This window comes from Convolutriloba macropyga, chromosome 8 (genome assembly GCF_964194025.1).
Source record: "Convolutriloba macropyga chromosome 8, txConMacr16.3, whole genome shotgun sequence".
NCBI lineage: Eukaryota > Metazoa > Xenacoelomorpha > Acoela > Convolutidae > Convolutriloba > Convolutriloba macropyga.
This window is the reverse complement of record NC_134475.1, coordinates 1,983,193-2,006,703: the sequence shown is the minus strand read 5'-3', so window position 1 is coordinate 2,006,703 and position 23,511 is coordinate 1,983,193. Positions and strand designations below refer to the sequence as shown.

The 23,511-nt window shown below is 32.8% G+C and overlaps 1 protein-coding gene across 4 annotated transcripts in view; it reads right to left on the bottom strand.

Moving 5' to 3' along the window:
* The window catches only part of LOC142343857 (organic cation transporter protein-like), a 44,004-nt gene that overhangs the window by 5,742 nt on the left and 14,751 nt on the right, over positions 1–23,511 (bottom strand). For all 4 annotated transcript variants that reach the window (XM_075395223.1, XM_075395224.1, XM_075395225.1 and 1 more), the window contains exons 4-7: positions 22,845–22,991; positions 21,304–21,493; positions 15,862–16,013; positions 14,941–15,227 (exon numbers count right to left, since the gene is read on the bottom strand). In XM_075395223.1, coding sequence (XP_075251338.1) covers positions 14,941–15,227; positions 15,862–16,013; positions 21,304–21,493; positions 22,845–22,991 — 776 coding nt within the window. The remainder of the gene's footprint in view (positions 1–14,940; positions 15,228–15,861; positions 16,014–21,303; positions 21,494–22,844; positions 22,992–23,511) is intronic.

The following is a 23,511-nucleotide window of genomic DNA, read 5'->3' as shown; positions in this document are numbered from 1 at the left end:
ATGTTTTACCCGTTCCAGTTCCACCATAAACAATAGTATGTAATGGTGACTTTTCATATTCAAATCTAACTAGACTCCTATTCATAAATCCACCAAAGCTTTCTTCTAGTTTTGTATATTTACTTGGTCGTGAATCATATATTATATAACAAATTCCAATTATAATAATAAAAATAAAAACTGCACTACCTGTTTCCATTTTTATATAATAAATATAGATTTGATTTAGATTTAGATTTAGACTTAGACTTAGACTTAGATTTAATAAATTTATTATATAAAAATGCTCATCCTACCTTTTGAGGAATTCAATAATAAATTTAATATTGATAATAATGCTATGAGTGATATCAGAATAAAAGATATAGGTAAAGATATAAGTCTTACACCAATTGAGATTGTAATGAGAGATGATAAACCAGAAATGGTAGGTGAACCTAACTCTAACATTATTGTAAATCTACATCCAACTGAAGGTACACATTGGGTTTTAGTTATAAGAAAAGAAGATGGTCCAACATATTACTTTGATAGTTTTGGTGTAGAAACTCCACCCTTATTCCTAGAACAATATGTTGATCTAGGCTCTAATGTGAGAATACAACAAAAAGATGAATCTTAATGTGGGGCTTATTGTTTATATATGATCTATCTTATTGATAGAGGATTTAGAATTAAAAGTGCTTTGAATATTCTAGTTAATCAATGTGAATATCCAGGAATATATAATGAGTGTTTTTGTTTAAGTTGTAGTAAAGATAATGATGAGGTTAATGATAATGATAAATATAATGATAATGATTATGATCTACGAAGTAGCTTTGCTAATAATGATAATGATAATGATGATGATAATGATAATGATCTACGAAGTAGCTTTACTAATAATGATAATGTCAATCTCAATGATAATGATAATGTTAATGATAATGATAATGTTAATGATAATGTTAATGATAATGTTAATGATAATGATTATGTTAATGATAATGATAATTTTAACGTTAAGGATAATGTTAATGATAATGCTAATGATAATGATAATGTTAAGGATAATGATATTGTTAATGATAATGACAATGATGAGGTTGTCTATCGGAGAAGTAGTTATAATCAGAGAAGTAGTCCTAATCTACGAATTAGTAAATTAGTATAATTCGAGAAGCGTTTTCACCGATCAGGGGAATATATCACCCCCAAGAAATAAAATAATCCAAACAAATCCTTTTGCTAATAATATAAATAATGATCTATATTCATGGTTAAATGATGATGATATAATTACTGAAGCTGCATTCCAAGATAACTTTAGATGTATAATATCTGATCCTAGTGAATGTGGTAAGACATTCTTATTGAAAAAACTAATTCTAGCTAGTATATACTTTGATAAGCTATACATCATTGGACCTACTGGTGATCAGTACCATGGTGTAGAATGAATAAACCCAAAAGCAGATGTTGAATTTATTAAAGATATAAAAGATTTACCATCTCCCGATAAACTACAGAAAGACTTAAAGAAACTAATGATATTCGATGATGTTAGAGCCAAAGAACCAGTTATTAATGAATACTCTTGTAGAGGTAGACATAATAATTGCAATATGATATGTCTTAATCAAAACCTGTTCTCTCTGGATAGGCAGAGTGTTAGAGAGAACTTTAAACTAATTATTTTATTTGAACAAAGAGGTAAAGTCCTCATATCTATATATCAAGATTTCTTTAATAATGTTGAACTTAGTTATAATGATTTTGCTAATATATGTAATAAGGTATGGAAAGAGCCTTATAATTATATTGTCATTGTTATAACTAAAAATAAAAATATTAATGGTAAACTAAGAATTAATTGGGATCGGAGAGTTTTGTAGTTAAGTTTATGTTTAAGTATCTAAATCAAATGGACCTCCGGTCTGCTAGTTACACTAGATCAACGAAGTTGTTAACACAAACAGTCTGCTGACTACGTCAGATCAACGAAGTTGTTGCTGGTTACACCAGACCAACGAAGTTGTTAACACAATTGTAAAGCAAAACTTAAAACATCACCATTAAAGTCTATAGGTCTTCCATGCTCATCTTTAAAATGAAATTCAATATACTCTATTCTATCTTTAGCTACATTTTGATATAAGATATTAGTTGGTATAATATTTATCAAATAGCCTGGTGGTTCAGTTAGATTAAAAGTATATAGTATGTCTGTATCTTTACCATTATCTTTAGCTCCAGATATAATATTGCAATGGATGTTAATATTATTGAAACCCATAATATCAATAAATTTCTGAGATTTATATCTGCCTTTTTTATAAATTATTTTTCTAAATCCTAGTAATGAGGCTAGTGAGTTTTCAATATCAAAGCTGAGTGCTCCTTGTTTTATTTCCATTAAACATTTCATCGTATTCTTATCAGGTTCTATTATAACATTACCATCAGTTTCTTCTTTTATTAATTCTGCTATGTCAGTTAACTCATATGCTCCCGGTGTAATAGTTGAATATAGCAATGGGATTCCTTTATAATTATGATTAAGTATAGATGTAATGTTTTGGCTTGAGGTAGAGATAGAATTAAGGTTAGGGTCAGAGCTAAGAGCCCGAGGTAAAGCTTCATCATCTTCTATAACAGTACTAGCACATAAGAATTGATTGTTTCTCCTATTCACATTAAACACTGAATTATAAACAGATAATCTAATTAAACCTAATTTTGTTGTGTTAAGTATAGGTTCACTAAAGTTAAACTTTTCTGTTGGTTTTATCATTCTAAAGTTAAGTGTATGCTCTTCTTTAGTTTTAGTTAAAGCTTCGTGTATATTTTGTAGTTCTCTTAACATTAAACTATCGATGAAACCGTTTCGTGAATCAGTCATTTTTTATCTAATAAAAACGGATTTTAATTTGGATACAACTTATGGTTATAAAAATGATATACAAAAAAGTAAGATTATAAAATATAAACCTAATAATCTAGCAACAATGAATACGGTTAATACTAATATTAATATCATTATCAATAGAGAAGAGAATCACTTAAATTTGCGTGATTCATATCTAGAGATAGAGTTTGTTGTATCAGATGATGCTGGTGGTGTATTTGCTAATGATGCTAATATCAGATTAGTTAATTATGGTATGATGGCATTGTTTAGTTCAATTAGGCTTGAAACTAGTGGTGGTAGGACTATTGAATTTATAGATCATTGTCATCCTAATCTATTGATGTATAAGTTATTAACTAGTACTGGTGATGAATATGAGAGTGGTTTTGTTAGAAATCAGTGCAATAGAGATAGTCAACTTAAAGGTGACCATATTGCTGCACAACGAGGTCATATGTATATGATGGTTAAGATGAGTGATCTATTTGGTTTCGTAAATGATTTAGAAAAGATTATATATGGTTTAGGATTTAAACTATTTTTAAGAAAAAATAATAATGATAGAGCTCTATATAGAGTTAATGCTATTCCTGGTGCGTGCAGTTGCTAATGATGGTAATATAGAAATTAGAGATATATCATGGTGTGTACCTAGCATTGATCCTAGTAATGATGATAGAATTATTGTGCAAAAGGGTTTAAGTAAAAAGAATAATGTAGACTTTAGTTATTATGAAAGAAAGACATTTTATAAGAATGTACCCAATGCTACTAACTTCTTGTTTGATCTTGGTATGGAAAGTGGTATGGAAAGACCGCAATATATAATAGTTGGTTTTGAAAATAATAATGTTAATGAACAAACTCATGATGCAAGTACATTTGATATAATGAATGTTACTGAATGTTATTGTAAGATTGGTAGTGAGTTTTATCCCGAGGATAGAATGAATATTATTTATGGAACCAATAATTATAATGAGGCTTTTAAAGAGATTGTTAGCTTTAATAAAGATTATAATGGGCTACCATATAATATAAAACCATATATAAATCATAGAACATTCAAAAGCAGTTATAGAATATATGTATTTGATACTAGATATCAAAGGGATCATATAGGTCCACAACCAAAACAACTTAATTTTAAATTTAGTGCTGCATTTGCAGATGTTATATGTCATGCATTAGGTCTAATTAGAAAGGTTATTAGTGTTAATAGTGATGGTAATAAGATGGTTGATATAATATCATAGATACAATTTAAGTCATGGATATAATTATAATTTTAGATATAACTCTAGCGATAATAATAATTTTAGATATAACTCAAGCGATAATTTATAATTATAGTATAGTATAATATATAATTATAGTATAATATAGTTATTGTTATAATTATATACATAACCATATACTTATACTTATACTTATGGCTAGTCAGCTCTAATTGTTACTCTTGTTAATACCCAACTATTTCTTATTAGTATTAACAAAACAATTAGCATAAATAATGTCTAATTTCGTTTTATTCTCTAGAGCCAAGCCTCTAGCTTCAAGCTTAACCTTGGGCTTAGGCCCAGGCTTGGGTTTAGGCTTAATAATAACAAAGGGATTATACTTTTTAACTTCCATTTTTTATATATATAGAAATGAGTCTTTTAAATAAGTTCAAAATTAATTCATATTGTGTTGGAGGTAGACATTATAGTGGTACTGTTAATATAAGAGGAGCTATCACTTCAAAAGGTACTAAAATGTTAAAAGGTAATTGTGTTTTATGTAGAAGGAATAAATCAATGACAGTATCTGATGCAACAAGAGAAGCAGAAGGACTTAAAGATTTCTTTAAAAGTGTTGGTGAAGCTACAGTTAACTTTGGAAATAAAGTAGCTAATAATCCAGTAAGAGCATTAGAAATAGCAAGTAAAATAGGAAGTGCAGCTGCATCTAGAAACCCTAGAGCTGCTTTATCAGCCACACCTGATTTAATTAAATTTGCAACCACTGGTGAAGGTATAAAAGTAGTACAAAAAGGAAGAGGGTTACACTTAGGTACAAAGAAAAGATAATTATTTGATTATAATTATGATTATATTATGTTTATGATTATGAATATGATTATGATTATATTATGATTATTTTATGTTTATGATTATGATTATAACTAAGATTATGATTATATATTTATCGATAAATTTTATTACTAATATTATTAGTACTAAAAACATTGTTATTACTAAGCACTAATATCTTTAATCTAAAAAAATACTCAGCTTGTTTTTCTTATTCTTCTTTTAATCCTCATATAACTTAACAAAATCAGTATACTCATCATTATCTATTTTATTATCATTCATTGATTTAGTATATAGTTTATTAAACTTATCACTAAACTGTTTACTTAAAACATACATTTGTGAATACTCTATAATTTTATTTCTAATTTTAGTATTAATTGTTTTTGATAATGAACCACAAACAGTTGCTGTAGCAAAAGCTGTTGGTATAGAATAAGCTAATCCTATACCTGTTAATGAAACTGATGTTGTTGTTGCAGTTGTTGCTATTGATGATAATAGTATTTCTGTTATCTCAGCTACGTTAATATAATTTTTATATCTACTTAATTTCTTTTTATAGTTATTAGTTTCAGTTTCATAATAATTTCTAATATCTTTTATAATGTTAATATTGTTGTTAAATTTATTATTATTGAATCTTTTCATATATCAATCTTTCTGATACTGATGACAAATCTGGATATAGTAATCTCTCACTCGGTGCTGTTGGATTGGTCCTTGCTTTGCTTATTTTCATTAGTACAAATTCTTTCTATTTCTTTCATTATATCTTCTTGATTAAAACTATAATGCATCTCAAGTCTGTCTTTCTCTTTATTATCAAGTAACTTACTTTGTAAAAGTATAGCAATTATATATTGTACTATAACACCTCTAAGAGATTTATTGTATTCTTTCATTTCTCTCAGACCGTTAGTAAACATTTCATCTATGTGTATGTTAGTTATAATCTGATTAAATTCATTATTATCAAATTCTTGCTTTAATTGATTATATTTAGAGATAGTATCTGCAGCAACTTTATTACAAAACATAACAGTATTTCTGACTTCATTTGTTGATTCAATAAACTCATTAATTAGTTCTTCATTAACTTGTGTTTCTTTTAGTTGTAATGTTTTAGTTGTAACTTTATCAAAGTCACCCTTTCTTAGTTCAGTTATGTTTCTACCTAAAATGTTTCTACCTTTTATTAGAAGAGGATAATAAGTTATTGTCACAATACTCTTTATTAACAATATCTTTTTCATCTCTAGGAGGATGAACATTTGTAATTTTATAGGTATCCTTCATATCAATATCATCATTATCTTCTAGGAATAACCCACGAGCCTTACTTAGTGTTAAGTTGTTTCCATTCCCTATATGACGTTTCGCTTGGTTAAATCTATTTCTTGTCATTATTTATATTTAGAAATATATTTAATGATTCCAAAACCTTATTATTAGATTCAAAATCAAACTCGGATTTCAATAGTTCCTGTTCATAATATTTACCTTCTATTATCTCTCCATTAATATCTTCTATTTTATATGTTGGTGGATGTGTTTTTAGAACTTCATTCACTTTAAACAATTCTCTATTCCAATTAGAAATGTAACCTTTAGAGAAGATATTACGTTTATCTGCATTTCTAACATAATCACCAACTTTAAATTATGGTGTTGCTTTGGTAGATTTAATCTGCGAAGCAGTTTCACTGATATAGTATTTAACTTTATCAAGATTATTAGAAGCGTCAACTGGTGTCATATTAATTGTTGAGTGAATGTTATTGTTATATGTTACAACAGCATCATTTAATATATTTACCCAATTACCGTCACCGTTGATGAACATTGGTTTATTTATTATGTGTAATAATGTTCTATTAAATCTCTCTATAAACACAGCCTTTAAATCATTATAAGTAGAATATAGTTCTATCCTTGAAGCGGCTTTGCCGGTTCCATATTCTTTAAGTAAAGATTTAAATGTTTTATTGTAAAACTCACTACCTCTATCTACCCATAACTTTTCTGGTTTTCGTCCTTCTGATAGGATTGTTTTAAAACCATTAGTTATAGATAAACCAGATTTATTCTTTAAAGGAATAGCCCATGCATATTTTGTGAATTTATCTATAACTGTTAATATAAACTTATAATTATTATTGTATTTACTTAGAGATGACTTATCAATTAAATCAGCTGACCATGTTTCATCTTTATATAGTGGTATTATTCTTTGTCTTTTAAACTTTGTTATTTGAGGACTGAATACTTCTTTAGCTAGTTGTTGTTGTTGTTTTTCCACATTTTTTATGGACGTAGTCATCTGCGAAGCAGGTTCCCTGATGGACGTAGTCATGGTTTCACCTATTTACCATAATTAAAAACAAAATTATCTAGTTGGTTTTGATTAATAATATTCATAGATAGTAGTTGCTTAGATATATCTAGCATTTCATCATATAACCCATCATGACCAGATTTTGTTTCTAGTATTAATAATTCTAGTCTTTCTACTAAATTATTTGGGTCGCCATTTAATCCCCTGCCAAATATATCATCTCTTACATCCATTATACGTTTTATTGTTCTATATCTAGCGCTTTTCTTATCCCCTTTTCCTAAATCATATCTAATATCCTTTAAAAACCTTTTAATTTTGTTGTCATCTTCCTCAACCTTATCATCATATGTTCATTTGATTTAGTAAGAAAATCAGTAAAACTTTCTGAAAACTCATATACATTATCCCTAACTAAAAATGCACCCTGCTCTAGAATTATATCAACACCATTCATTTTATATCTCCTACTAGGTAAATCTACGAGTTCTAATTTTGATTGAGGATTAGTTTCAGCCCCCATGTCATGAAGAAGTATGGCTGTTTTTGTATCAACATAAACTGGTGCTATATCTTGGGTTTGCTTTATGGTCCCTTTTAACGTTTCACCCATCTTGGAAGCATTTTCATTAAACTGGTAACTTGCTCGATCTGCGAAGCAGTTTCACCAATCATCTTATTTTGTTTGTCTAACTCTTGATTTTGCCAATCTATTGCTCTTAATGTTTGTTCACTTAATGCTAGATTCTGTTCATTGTTTGTATTTAGTGTTTTAGTTAAAGGATCAAATAACTCTTCTATTTCACCGTAATGTTCTTGTTGTTTTAATTTATCTTCTAATCTGTTCTTTCTGTTTAGTTTTTCTAGATAGTTTAATTCTATAAGTTCATCTAGCTTAGTCATTTTATATGTATTGAAAAATTTTAATAAGAGTAAAAAATGGATAATGAAAATAGCTTCTCTCTTAATCTAAAAAGATGTTTAGCTTGTAAAAGACGTTGTAATACTATAGATGAGTTTATTGATCATATTAAGGAACCAAATCATGATGACTTAATAATTGCAACTTATTCTAAATATGTAGATGGGGCTAAGAAGATAATAAAATTTCTAGAATATAATAAAAATATAATAGCTGGAGCTACACTACATAAGAATACAATCATGGGAGACACTATGGAAAATTATATGGCTCAGATAATGATTCAAAATATACTAACTACCAACCATATGGATGTAATGAATGAATTAGGTCTATAATTATTTATTATAAAAATTAGCAAAGCTCGTTATATAATATAATAGCAACTTCAATTAACTTTCTATCATCATTAATGGTTAGTTCCAGAATATTATTAACCAGTAGGTCTTTGTCTCCATCTAATGATGCTTGGTGGACCATTTTTATTAAATCTCTTTTGAATAGATATAGATTCTCATCATTAGGATAGCTTTTAATATTATTTACATAAAATCTTTTATCATCAAATGTGTTTAGACTAATCTTACTTGTTTTTGTTGTTGTCATGTTATCGCCAACTTTTTGTATTCTACATTCATCTACTGTTCTCTGTGTATTATTCATTAATGCATCATAATAATCTGTGTGCCTAGCATTATTATGCTTCTTTATTCCTTTTTCTTTAGTGTTTTTAGGATAATTTTTGAAGCTATATGTTTTGGGGGACAATGCTATAAATTCCTCAATAATCGTACTTCCCAGCTCGTGCTTAAGCTTGCCGGGGACTTTATTATTAGTTTTTATAGGTATGTCTAGATTACTTAAGTTCATATGCTCATCACTAACTTTACCTTCACTATAACTTAATACGAAACTGTCCGTATCCATATAGTGAAGTGTTAGATCTTTGAGGGATGGTTGTAGAATATTATAGAATACATCATACATGTGTAATTTACTTAATTCCAAGATAGTTACACCTACATATACTGGAAAATCATATTCTATTTTTTTCTTTATATATTCAATTTGGCTATAATCTCTATATCTAGTTATATTCTTAAATGTTGGTTTACTTACACTTTTCATTATCTTTTCTTCATCATGCAAGAATTTGCTTTGAAAGAAGTGTAGAAGATTCATGCACATTCTTCCATATAATGAGTTATTCATTAATTTCCTTACATCCTTTTCTGCTTCAGTTTTAGCTGTTGCTCTTTTATTTGTATTGTTTTGTATATAATCGCTACATATATAATCTTGTTTAAATTTAATTACTCTATTTATTTTGGTTACTTTTACTCCCATCTTAACATAGAACTTTAACATCCTATAATGAACCATATATTCTGTTTTGTTGTTTTGGTCGAAGATTAATTTCTCTGATCTTTGAAGCAGTTTCCCTGATCTTGATTTACTTTTCTCGCTTTCTTGATATCCCAATTCATTATCATTTATCTTTCTTTTATTAGGCATTAGTGCTAACTGTTCTGTTCTCTCTTTACATTCATTAGTATAATCAATTTCACAAACTATATAGTAACCATGATCACTATCATCTGGAGTATTCAATATTACATCTAGAGTAGTAGTAGTAATAAACTCAAAATCCTTATAAGGTAACTTTTGCATCATTGCATAACCATATAGGTTGTTTGCGTCTATTTACCATATATTTCTATTAATAACTTTATCATTAGTATCAGGTTCCCTGATTAGTATTAGTATTAGGACTAGTATTAGTATTAGTATTAGTATTGATATTAGTATTAGTATTATCATTAATATTAGCATTAGTATTAGTATTACTAATATTTATATATCTATCACCCATTATTCCGCATATTCCACCTCGCTTTGCTCCAACAAAATCATCTAGCATTTGTTTATCTTGTAATGTATCTAATGTTACACCGCTTGACATTAACCAACAATCAAAACTATAACCCGGGAGACTAACGTAATGTAGTGGGTTTAGCTTGAATTCTTTCATACTTAGTTTAACATATTCATTCATGCAACAGTCTAATATTTCCACATCATTTTGTAAATACTCTATAATTAGATCTTTACCAGTTTTATTACTGTTTTTTTTATTAAAGTTATCTACTTCTTCTTGTGTTGGTAATTTATTATGTAGAGAGGATTTAAAGTCTTCTATTTTTAGATTACCTATAACTTCTTGGTAGGTAGTTTTGCTACCATTGGCAGCTTCGCTGTCATAATCATCCAAACCAAAGTATTCATATGGATATAATGTTTTAGTTTTACATCCGTATATCTTTGCCATTTGATCTAGAGGCATAGCTAAGAAGTTAAAACTGTCTAAGAATTTGAGACAACCAATGCTAAACATCTTAGATTTACCAGCAGCTAGTGGTATGTTATCTACTTTTCTTTTATCATTATTCTGTTTAAAGAGTTCACTGTTTTGTAGGTTGAAGTCATAGCCAGAGCCATTATGGAATATTACTAGAATGAAGTTTTGTTGTTTGTATCTTAGATTACATATACTACATGCTGGTCCTCTATATTTACCAGTTTCATGACAATGATCTCTTACTTTATTAATACATGTTTTACTACAGGTATGACAAGTGTTATTAGTTTCATGATATAATTTATCTTCTTCTGTGAATATCATTTGTTTGTTGCGCTTGAAATTATTCTCAGTTTCTATCTCTAACAGATCTCTAGCAAATCTATTGATGCAGCCTAGACCGAAGTAGTGTTTGAAGTTACCTTGCCAGGTGTAACCCACAACTATTGGAATATGTTCAGCTATTACATATTTACAGTCATTAGTTGTTACTTCAACAATGCAACATTCTATATCGGCAGTTATAATATTTTTTATATTCTGACGTTTGTGTTCATTTATAAAAGTAATATGTTTTTTCTTAGGACAAACAATCGCTGGTTTGAATGAGGTGCTGCATTCGTGTTTATCATATTTAATTTGTGAGTTAAACCAATAGGTACACCTATCACAATAATAATATTCAATGTTGTTTTTATTTGGTCGTTCTAACAAGGTTTCTATTTTTTTTATTAGGGCACAGTGTTCTATTTGACCATTACTCCAAACTATTATTCTTACATCTTTTCTATCTTTATTAAAATCATCCACTTGTTTAAACAGTTCTATTTTACCATTACCACAAGGTGTGTATACCCAAATATTAATATTGTACAATTTCTGTATTCTTATTATATAAGCAAAATCATCTTCATGTTGTTGTCTTGCTTCAATTAGTTTATCTACATATTTACTTTCTCGAGTTGCGTGGTGTTGGGCGGGACGTAGCCAAGCAGTTATAGTTAGTTGTAAGCAATTGTATTTATAACTACGTATATTTAATATCGATTTAGAGTTTTTGAGATCAGGAGGTAAATCTATATAACTACCAATAGACGTTTTAGTTGGTTCAATGTTTAACTGAATACTTCTTATTCCAAGAAACTTAAAATCATAACCATAACCTTCATATATTTCCTTTTCAAAATCTAGCCACCGATTGAAGTCACCATATTCATATATTGCATTATTATTAATATAATCAGTATTGAAGAAAATTTTAGTAGTTTTAACTTCTTCTTTGGTTCTCTTCTTATTATCACATTCAGCCGTGATCTTAAATTTAAAACTCTTCACTTTTCTGAACTGGTAACAGTTTTTAATTTCTTCTTAAGAGTAATTAGTTGCTTCATCTATATCTTCAATGTAATTCCCACCTTTATTAGTAATATAAAATTCTCTCATGTTCTGACTTTAGTTTATATCGAAGTCTTCTGTGTTTTCTAGATACATGCGACTGTGACTATATGAATTAGTAGTTAGAGCTACTTTACTTCTAAATTCTTCATGACATTCTTTACATTCATACTTAATTCTGGTGTAGATATCCTCTTCAGTTTTAGTTTTAGGTTTGGTGGCTGGTTTAGTTTTAATAATATAATCATCTTCATCCGGATTATACACCCTCTTCGAGATTTCCTCTTCTTCAGACAAAAACATTTTCTCCAATAGTTCCTTATGTTTGAGATCGCATGATTGATGCCTGTATAAAGCCTTCTTTGATTCAAAGGATAGATTACAGACATCGCAGAAGTTTATGACACTAGTATTAGTTGATTGAGACATGAGGTATTTTTTTAGGGAAATAATCAAAAAATAATATTTCGAAAAATGAAAATAAAATGCAAAAAGTGTATAAATAAAACGGGGAAAGAATGTTGTAGTAATTGTAAAGAATTAGAATATTCTTGTTATGTTTGTAAAAATATGGTTAAAGTAAAAGATTATATAGAACATTTGGGATATCATTATTCTGATCCTGATCAATATCTAACATGTAGTATGTGTAACGTTTAAAAACATATATCATTATATAGAGTTAGAAATAGGAAATGTAGACTATGTATTTATCTTCATAGATATAGATATGGTCACACTAGAAATCAATTCAGAGAGCATGTTTATAAGTATAATTTTCAAGAAGACATAGAAAAACACTAATCACTGTCTTTCCGCCGATCTCAGTGTTTTTGACTGTATACCCATCACAGTGTGTCCCATATACAGTCTCACAGCAGGGATTATCCTTTTTAAGAACTGTGAATTTGGTTTTTTTTTTATCTCACTTAGTTTCATAGTAATTCATTACTATAAAACTAAGTCGGGGGACGTTCACTGGAGTCAGTGAGGAAGGAACCCCAAACCTTCCGTTTGCTAAAGCAACTCAACTAGACTCGATGAATTAACCACTACACCAAGTGAGACAGGAAGTTTTAGTTTTAGATTGATTAAATATTGATTAGGGGATATATGAAAACTTTTATTATTTTAATATTTCTTTCAATTTTTGTTCAAGTTTTTCGCAAGTTGGTTTTACGTGCTTTTTACACGGTCTCATCTGCGAAGCAGTTTCACTGATTTTTTATACTAGTATCTGGGGACGTCCACTGGAGTTGGTGGGGATAGAACCCAAACTATCCGTCTGATAACAGTTAATTACCAGCTTAACTCTGTTCTAGTGGTTTGCACTTAGTGAGACAAGAAATGATAGATTTAAAATATAAAAGAAGTGAATTTAGAGCTAATATATAGTAGTGGATAAAACAAGGGATTCAACAAACAGTAAATTTTGGCCCGATTCGACACGCGCGATTAGCGTTAGGAGAAAGGGACAAATTTTACTGGTGGTTGAATCCCTTGTTTTATCCACTACTATCTATTCCACTTTAGCTCAACTTATTGCGCTTCTGCATCTTAGCCCACAGACCCAGAATTAAATCCAACTATTGCCAGTCGCTTTTCGCGTTAAAGTGGACCGTTAAAACATGGTGATTTAGTCGCTTAAACATGATGTTCAGTGGCTCTCTGTTGACGGGGAATTAGAATATTGATTTGTTTCCCATGACGAAAGTGCTTGATAATTTATTATACCTCTCAAACTAAATCACCCATTCCTTCTTGACGACAAAAAAAATCAGAAGCGTGGGACGAAAAATAAAGCCAACAAAAAATTGCATATGAGAAGACTACAAGACAATAATTGCTACAAACGTCTTTTGAGACCAGTTGAAAAGTTTTCAAATACGGAGAAAGATGACAATCTGGCAAAAACCCATAACTGCTTAGCGATTTGAAAAGTGAGTTCAGGAAACCCTTTCCGGGTTGCGATCTTCAACTGATTAAATTTGGCCCACGATATAAAATATGATAGATAAAATAAAGATTCAAAATCGAAAAAAAATAAATGCAAAAAATAAATAGAGTTTGATTTCAAGATCTTCAAGAAATGGCTGGAACAAATTGCGTGCGGATGTAAGAATAGACTGGTTTCTGGCCTGAAAGTGCTTAGAATTTTTGGATTAGAATAGAAGCCAGAAAAATGATCTCATAAATGTGCTCAAATCAAGGAAGTGACAGTCATTTTAAGAATGCAACAACAGAAAAAAATGGCCATAAATTACCTCTTGTTGACTGTATGTCAATAGAAACCTATTTTGTCGCAGTTTTGGTACTGTAACAAACGTGTTTGCCTTTTTATGGGATTGTGCATGCAAACATTGTCTGGAGCAATCAGTTAACCGGCTCTTTTAGCAATTTAAAGATTTGCTCTCACTCAAAATGAACCCCACAGACACGAAGTCTGATAAAAAAAAGACGCACCTATGTAAAAGTTCCATTTTTCCTGCTATTTTTTTGTGGACCGAATTCTAATAAAAAATGGTCACATTTCGATTAATTAATGAAAATTTTTTGATAAAATACCAAAGCATTTGGTCAGTTATTTTAATTTTTGCCATTTTTGGATCAATATCAGGTGGAATGCCACTAATTTCTTGGATTTTTGTTGTAAAATTTTTACAGCTCCAATCAATAACTTAAAAAACCCAAACAAGATGTTGCTACCTTGCACCAGAAAAAAATCGAGGTTTTTGCTCGCGCCTTTTTTGACACGGGTTTAAAACACGAATTGTTAAACTTCTGATTTTTAGCTTTGGCATTACATTTAGTAACTTCTGGCGTTGTGAAATCTGCCACCGCAGACTTTTGGCTTTCAAAACTTACTGCGGGGGGGGGGGGGGTGTTAATGCAAGCAACCCGGATTCTTGTCCAAAGTCTATTCAGCACTGACTATGAATATAGCGTCCGTCCTACCTGAGCAGGTCGAGTACAGACGTGCTAGAACTCATCAATGCAGAAGTGACAGCAGTGTCCCCAGTCACAGAGGACAGTCTGGATCCCCTCATTGTGTCATCCTTGTTTCCCAATCCTCCAAATCCACCTCCACCCTGACCTTCTTCCCCCTTTTTTCCTTTCCCCTCTCCTCCCTTGCCCCCCATTTTGGCCTTCTCCTGTTGCATGAGTTCGGAATCACTCTGGAACTTATTTTTGAGCTCCTGGCCCAGAACTACTCCGTTCTCCTTTGCCATCTTCTGGATAATCTGAAATGAGGGTTCTGTGGAAAACTAAATATTCGTTTTCGTTAAAACACTCACGTGCACATTTTCAAATGCCGAAAGTCTGCAGTGCCAGAATTTAAAATGCCAGAAGTTGCTACTTGGCCAGAAGTTGAATTTCGTCGACTTTCGTCATTTTGAAACATGCGCGTTTCGTGTTTTAAGCATGGTTAAGTGACTCTGCAGAAGTCACTTTGAAATTCTGGCTTCGTGGTTCTCGATAAACGCCAGAAGTTCTCAGTGACTTCAAACAGAGTCACTTAACCATTACTTAATTGTCCCTTATGGGTTTTTGTTGTCAATTTGATGGCTAAACATTAAAATAGGGTTTATGCCCCTTAATCGCTCTTTTCAGTTTCCCCCCCCCCCCCCCGCTTAGTGGGTATGCATATTATTTGCACCCCAAACTCACGTGCCATATTTTTACATAATGAAATACTATGTAATGGCACCTGCTCTGTAAATTGGGGTTGCATAACGTACTGGGGGGCGGGGGGGGCACAAACGGAAAAGATCCAACTTTTTATGTCTTTTTATTGCCATTGTACAAACGAGCGTCATGTCTGATCTGAATCTTGAGTAAAGTGACAGCAATAGGAAGTCGCGTGTTTGGACCGACCTCTGATGCCTTCTTGAGGTTGCCAGTGATGATGAGCCAGCGGGGTGATTCGGGAATGGCCTTCCAGTAGAGGAAAAGGAGGACAGAAGAGAGGGAGATTGAAATCTGGAATGTCTTCCAGTTCTGGATGAAGTAACCCAGAGCTGCCAGAACTGCAACGAAAATATTTTTTATTATTTATTTTAAAAAATCAACAATTTTGCCTTTTCTTTTGGCAATGACGCTTTACGACCAGTAAAGTTCTTTACTGACAATAAGATTTTTTGGATCTATTCTATTTCGGGCCCCAGTGTTTTTTATCACCCCAGTTACGAATTATATGTTGTTATATAGCACGTTACTATGTAAGAAAATATCACCTGCGCCTGGGGGTCAGAAAAGATTTATGCTTACTAAGCTGTGGGGGGGGGGGGGGGAGGGGGAGGGGGAGGGGGAGGGGGAGGGGAGGGGGGGGGGGAATAGATTCAATTTTTTGGAAGAGCTAAATATCTGCGTAGTTTTTAGTACAGTCACAGAACGGATGTCCGTGTCAGGGTCACAGAAAATAATTGAGGACTTCTCTCGTTCAACTTCTACAACAAGGATCAGTTTAAATAAAGGATTACAATGGAAAGAATATGCAATTTTGTAACAATTTTGCTATTTCAAATTGCTGAACATCTGCTAGGAAAAACACCTGTGAAGTACTTTAGAAGTTATCTTGATAAAAAATTCATTGCATTGTTATGGATTTAGCGAGAAAAAGATAATAAAAGCAAAAAAAAAAAGAAAATTGTTAATGAAGGTTCCAGCTTTGAGTCACCATCATTTTCTCGACGATTCTTCTTCACCCAAATCCCAGAAGTATTCTTGTTAGACAAAAGAATTGGGCAAACAAAGCAACTTACCTAAACCAGAGGGTGATAGTTGAATTGATAAAAGGTTAAAGCGCATAATACTTCCGATAGCGCTTACCCGAGACTGTTTTTTTGCCCTCTTACTTGAACAATTTTGATTTAAATACTATTTGTTTTCCACTCATACTCATTAAATAGCGTTTTTCATATCTTGAAAATGATGATGGGGACTGGCCGTAGTCACGACCCTTAATCTTGCCTGTTGTGTTACGATTAGCTGGATAGGAACTCAACCTGTGTGCAACTGCTGGACTCAGTACGAAATTTGAGAAGTTCGACTTTCAACCGAAATGTGGAAACGTTAGATGAATGTGTCTGAACTTCTCGAAGCTAAGTATTGTTGATATACTTAAATATTTTCAAATTTGAATACCCACCTGAGTAAGATTGACAAAATTGAAATTGAATTAGCGGAACTGAAACAAGTTGTTAAACCAGAACCAGACGAAATTTTTACTGAAAATACTGAGGTTGACTTGACAACTTCAAATGACCCATGGAAGAAGGTCAAAACCTCAGAAACATCTCCTATTAGCCCTGCTATACAATTGTTCACCATGAACAACAGTAAACGCAGAGATAGCACTACTAACTTGTGCAGCGATGACTCAAAGAAAGGAAAAAAGTCGGTAACTGAAGTCATGGTTGTCCAAGGTGGGAAGCAAGTTGCAAACTTCCAAGAAGTAAAACCGAAGGCACAGTTACCTCCTAGACGGCATTATTTCATCAGCCGTGTTTCGGAAACTGTCACCATTGATGTCATGATGAACAACTGCAATAATCAAAATTTTCAACCAATCATGAATTAGCAACTCGTACCAAGTTACTGAGATCATACCACATTATTATCTCTGGAGACAAATCGGAAAGAGTTGAACGAAGGGAAAATTTGCCTGAAAGTGTTATCCTCCGCCAATATTTTCCGTATGAGGAAGCATGTTGCTGTCTACAGATGCCTAAAATACCCTCAACGTCAGAAGAAACGTAACTACAAAAGCACAATTATGTATGCCGCCTGTGGAACGCTAGGTCGATCTGCACTAAAGCTGAGTTCGTAGACAGATTTTTACTGCTTCATGATTTTCCACCATTTTCAGTTACTGAAATCTGGCTGACTGACTTCACTCAGTTTTGTATAGATTTAGCTGCTGGTTATACATAAGAAGCTGTCAACAGAAAGCGGAATGAACTTCGGGGATGCGGGATTTCTCTCTTCTTCAAGAGAAGTCTTTAAGTTAAAGAGGCTTCTTAACAAATTTCGTTTGTTCGGGAGTACTTATGTGCTGAAGTTGCTCTGGGTCGGAAATTGAAATTTTTTTATAGTTTTTTCAGACCACCGACTGGTTCAATTACATGTTTTTTTTAATAAATATATCAAATTTATTAACGTTGACTGGCTTGCTTGAACTGTGCGACGTGTTACGTTATGGGATATATCATCATACCATTGAACAAGAAGAATCCAAACAGTTTGAAATACCTATCTTTCTTTGGTCAATGAAATGGATTCGTTCAGCTCTGTCGACAACTCAATTACTGCGTAAGGCCATGTTTTAGATCGAGTTTTATCCAAAGAAGAAGAGATTTCGGGATTAAGCATTGAGATAAATATGGCGTCTGATTATTGTGCTGTAGTATTTTGACACTCAGAAATTGAGTCACATTTAATGTTTTTCACGAAGAACTTCTGGCCAGAAGATTGCAAGTGGAAATTGATTGAATTTTCCGAACTTGCCATCTTATTTGAAGAAAAAAAGAAAATCTCTGGCATCATGTTGGACGGCGACTTTAGTGCACTCTTTATTCCACTTATACAAAGTTTTGGAATACTGTAGAAAAACCTCGTTCCTTTCAAGTCATTTGAAGTACAAGCGAAGCGCCCCAAAAAAGATTGAAGCGTAGACTTGTGCAAAGGTTATGCAAAAATGCCAGAACAGAAAATGAAGTAAGCTTTCGGTCACATTTACTGTTTTATGAAGAACTCCTGGCCAGAAAGCGAAATGACTACTTTTCGGAGACTCGCCAGATTAATTCCAGCTAATTTCATTGCCAGATTTTCAAAAACCGTGCTCTAAGTTTACCTGAGCTAAAAAGATATGTCTGTATTAGCCGACAAATTCAACGCTTTCCAACAAAATGTAGCTGGAAACATAAGAAGAAGTTTCGACGATTCGATATCTGCTGTTGAAGATACACTGCGCGTTTTTGGACTGAATTTTCGGCCCCTGATATTACTAAATTGGAAAAAAGAATGTGCTCAATTTCAAACAAAAGAGCGCCACAGAATTTTAGCTTATTCTGTCCTGAATCACCTTATCAAAATGTTTCCAGTTACGTTTACGGGTGCTACAAATTGAATTTTGTGCAGTGGCCTTTTCCCTAACGAACTAAAACATAATGTGATTATGCTTTTTTTCAATAAAATGGACGTCAATGAGCTTAAAATTATAGACCTCTTGCAAATATTAGCACCGTGGCCAAAATTATCAAAAAAATGTGCTTTGTCAAATGGAAAAACATCTCTCGTCATCGAATGGTCTTTAGCCTTTCCACCAATCAGCCTATAGAAAAAATCATTCCGCTGAAAGTTCGATGAATTTCTGCTTGGAGACTGGCATGAAAAGTATTGATCAGGGGAAAGTTGTAATTCTATTATTAATCGATTTGTCCTCGGCCTTCGATATTTTGTTATCCATTTTGAGAAGGAAATATTGGTTTTCAGAAACCGTCCTGAGGTTCTTCGGAACATAACCCCTCGACAGTTCTTCGCCGATAATAGTGAATGGCAAGTTTTCTCGTGAAATCAAAAATACCCTAGGTGTTCCGCAAGGTTATATACTCGGTCCCATTCTTTTTGCTCTGTACTTTTCCCCAGTATAAAAACTATTGGATGAATTGACCATTCCCCTGCAATTTTACGCCGATGATAGTCATTTTATGTCTGAATTTGACCAGAACCTTGATAAAACGGAGGTCAGTTTCTTCATATCAAAATCTTCGAGGATTTGCTGACCTATGACAATAGCCAAATTGGGAAATATTTAGCCTGTGAAGGATATAATCACTCTTTTCTGGGTTGACATTTAAATTTTTAGCCTCGAATGAACAAATTGTGCCGACAATATTATCTTCAACTTCGGATTATATACCCTATACGCACGCAATTGCCTAGGTTTCAAGCAGCAAAAGCAACTAGCAGTTTTTATCTCTCTTGCTTGGATTATAGCATCTTTGTTCACCGTGGAAGAAATCAAGTGTTTCTGGATAAATTACATCGGATACAGAATGCGGCAGCTCGATTTTTTACTGGACCCTGGCCTATTGGCTCACAGAAGCAGCCTGGTCTATTGGCTTCCATTAGTCCAGGAAGTTCGCTATAAACATTTTTTTTTTGCTGATGTGCAAAATTGATCGACTAAAAGCCCCCATTCACTTATCCAGCCTGTTACAAACCGACGCAGTAAATCCGCTGCCCGCTCTATAAGAAGAGATCTCTCTTGGAATATCCAAATGTTGCAACAGAGTTGCTCAAAAGTTTCAGGTACCCCGTGACAAAGGCTTGGAGCTACCACAGCGCTTGAAGGATGTGAGAGGCGCTGGACAGTTCAATACAATGCTAAAGACGTTTCTAATTGTTTGGGCTTACTGATATTGACAAGCACTCTTGGGTGTACGAAGAGTGAAAAAGCCCTATACTTAATCATCATCATTATTTGTTAATCTATCATTAGTATTACTGAATAGAGAAAAACAAGCCATTGTATTCAGGCTCGTTGTTTCAGAGAAAAAATGTCAAAGTTGGTTTATAATTTTGTTGAAAACTAACATTTTTATGGCAAAATGATAACCTTTCATAGTTGGGAAAGCTCTAATATTTTTAGAGAATTGGTTAAATTCCAAACTTTGTTTTTGACCTAATTTTGAGAGTTTGTAACGGTAAATTTTGCAAGTTATGCTTTTTACGACAAAATTTAAGCAACAAAGCGTTATATTGCCTCAAGTTTCGACCAAAGAAGGCATTAGGATCTTCTACCGGTACCAAGTTTTTTCAGTAAATTTACTGGTTGTTATTACCAGACTTCACTTATCCTATGTTAATACATTGTGCGTGTGAAACAAACTTCGCAGATTAAAGCCGGTGCCCTGGTTGGAATTTCCTGTCAGTGTTTTTCACGTTTAAATTGGAAGTTGAAAAGTGAACGAGCGTAAATTTGCGGTGGAAAGCATCAGCCACTGTCTTTGTAAGTAGTTTTTTCCGGTACCGGCAGAATTTAAGTTTGTTTGTTTAAATGAGAGCTGATTATTCAAATAAATATTTTTTATAATTTATTTGAGAAACTTCTTCTATCTCTCTCACACCCGAGGTTAGTATTGCAAGAAAGAAAATTTTATCACAAAACTGACTTTAGAAAATTTTCCACTATTTACTGTTTTCAAAATGAAACGCAGCAGTTGACAGGCTTCTGGAAACAAAATTTTTATTTTATTTTTTGGGGCGTCAGCACAATGGCCGGAATAGCCAGGAATTGGAATTACACAAACTCACCCAAGTATCCGAATCCGAACGTTATTTCGTATCCCAGCCCCACAAATGTCCTGTACTTTGGTCCCACCAACTCACAACCCAGAACAAATATGACTAGATAGAGCCCAGCGGTTGTTGTTCCCACCAGGAACCGCATGCACATAAAGCTCACGTAGCTGTACATGAATGCAAGAATGAAGCCAAACAGAACCTAAATAAACACTTTTCTCTGTCCGAGTTGAGAAAATGCGACGAAATCGACTCAAGAAGCGTCGTTTTTTTCATCGAATTTTGTCGATTTCGTCGGTTTGTTATGTAAGAAATGTCGGTTATCGTTGTTTTCGTCGATATTGTCGGTTTTTGATGTAAGAATTGTCGATTATCGTCGTTTTTTGTTGGTATTGTCAGTCTCATTTTGTTTTAAATACAAAAGAAGTAGAGTAAAACTAAGTGACTGGTGGTGCAGTGGAGGAGAAGGGGGAAAGTAATATAGGGGCCGAAGGTTCGATTCCTGACCTTGACTGGCAATTTTTTAAGATTTATAGAACTTTTCAACGCAAGTGGTTATGCAAGAATTCAGAACTTGAAAGATTCTTGCAAGATTTTGAATGGGTGTTTTGTTTTTTTCCGAAGGTAGCATTACAGTTTCGAAAATTACCACAAAAATTTCAATTCTTGCTTTATTAGGGGTAGACACACATTGCTCTGTGCGAGGGCTTTGTTTGTGACTAATTTGTTTTGGGATGTTTATGTATGGACTGTTTATTCGGTTTACAATCCAATTTTTTTCGAGCCATTATTTTAATATTTCAAGCTCATTTTCAAACAAATCTCTAAATTTTCCATATCAGAAATTTGTTGTTTTAAGTTTTGATGTAGGTCAATGTTGCCGTGTCCGGACAAAACAGTCCCAGACAAAACAGTCCCAGACAAAACAGTCCCAAATTGCAAAATATTCCCAGACTAAACAGTCCCAGACAAAATAGTCCCAAGAAACCAGACAAAACAGTCCCAGACAAAATAGTCCCAAATAAAATGTACCTAATGCCATTATACCCAATGTACTTTGAAATGTTCGTTCAATAATCCGACAACAAATTAGCAGTCGCTATTACCCGTATGTTTTAACATACTTAATGGCCATGGTCATGCCTCAGCGGCCCATGGGACTTGATATGAAACTATCACAACCGAACATGGGATTAAATTATCCGCTTGTTAAATCATACGTGTAAAAGCTATTATAATGGCTTTGGGACTATTTTGTCTGGGACTGTTTTGTCTGGTTTCTTGGGACTATTTTGTCTGGGACTGTTTTGTCTGGGAATATTTTGCTATTTGGGACTGTTTTGTCCGGGACTGTTTTGTCTGGGACTGTTTTGTCTGTTCACCCAATGTTGCAATAAACAGGTCCTTGAGGCGAATACCATTTGCTCAAAAAATTTTAAACTTGTCTTCGTGCAAGGATCAGTTTCATCGGTACATAGAAAAAACACCTGGATTTGGTTTGTTTTTTTTCTGTTTTTCTCGCTTAATTTTTTGTATTGATTTGTGATAGGCACCTGTAGGCCAATGACAGAGAACATAGTGGCTCTTCTGCCGTATTTGTCAGAGAGGTAACCAATCAGCATAGCCCCCATCAACACCCCAGCCATGAACACCAAACTGGACACCCTCTTCAGGTACTTCTTCTCACAAACAAGCTCAAACTGAAAACAAACAGGGAAACAATTTGGCCAATGAGAAAAGCATCTTTCACTTGTTAGACGGTGTGGTAAGAAACCGATGTGATCTCTGAGATTACACCGTTCTATACGACTTTCTTCAGACCCTCTCAGGTTTAATTGACTAAAGAATACTAGACGGAACGGAGCGACGGAAACTTTGGGCACACTTTCAGTCGCACCGGACCCTCTTATCTGTGACCCAAGTCCGTCTGACCTATATTTGTCTTGGGTCGTGGAGCTCATTATGGTTAATCTCTCTTGAGAAACTTTTTACAGCGTTGCGATGAAAACTATCGATCAGTTCAACCAGTCAGAGTTCTATATCAATACATTGTTTTAGGTTGCCGATTTTAGATTATTGAATTTTGAAGATAAAACCAATTGTTTGCACCTGATGGCATCCGACTATTGGGATCATTGCAGTTTCTTAATATAATTTTATCTTGAAGTTTTTTGTTAGAGTACTTCGAAGAACGATGCTTTTTCAATTTTCTAAAAAGTT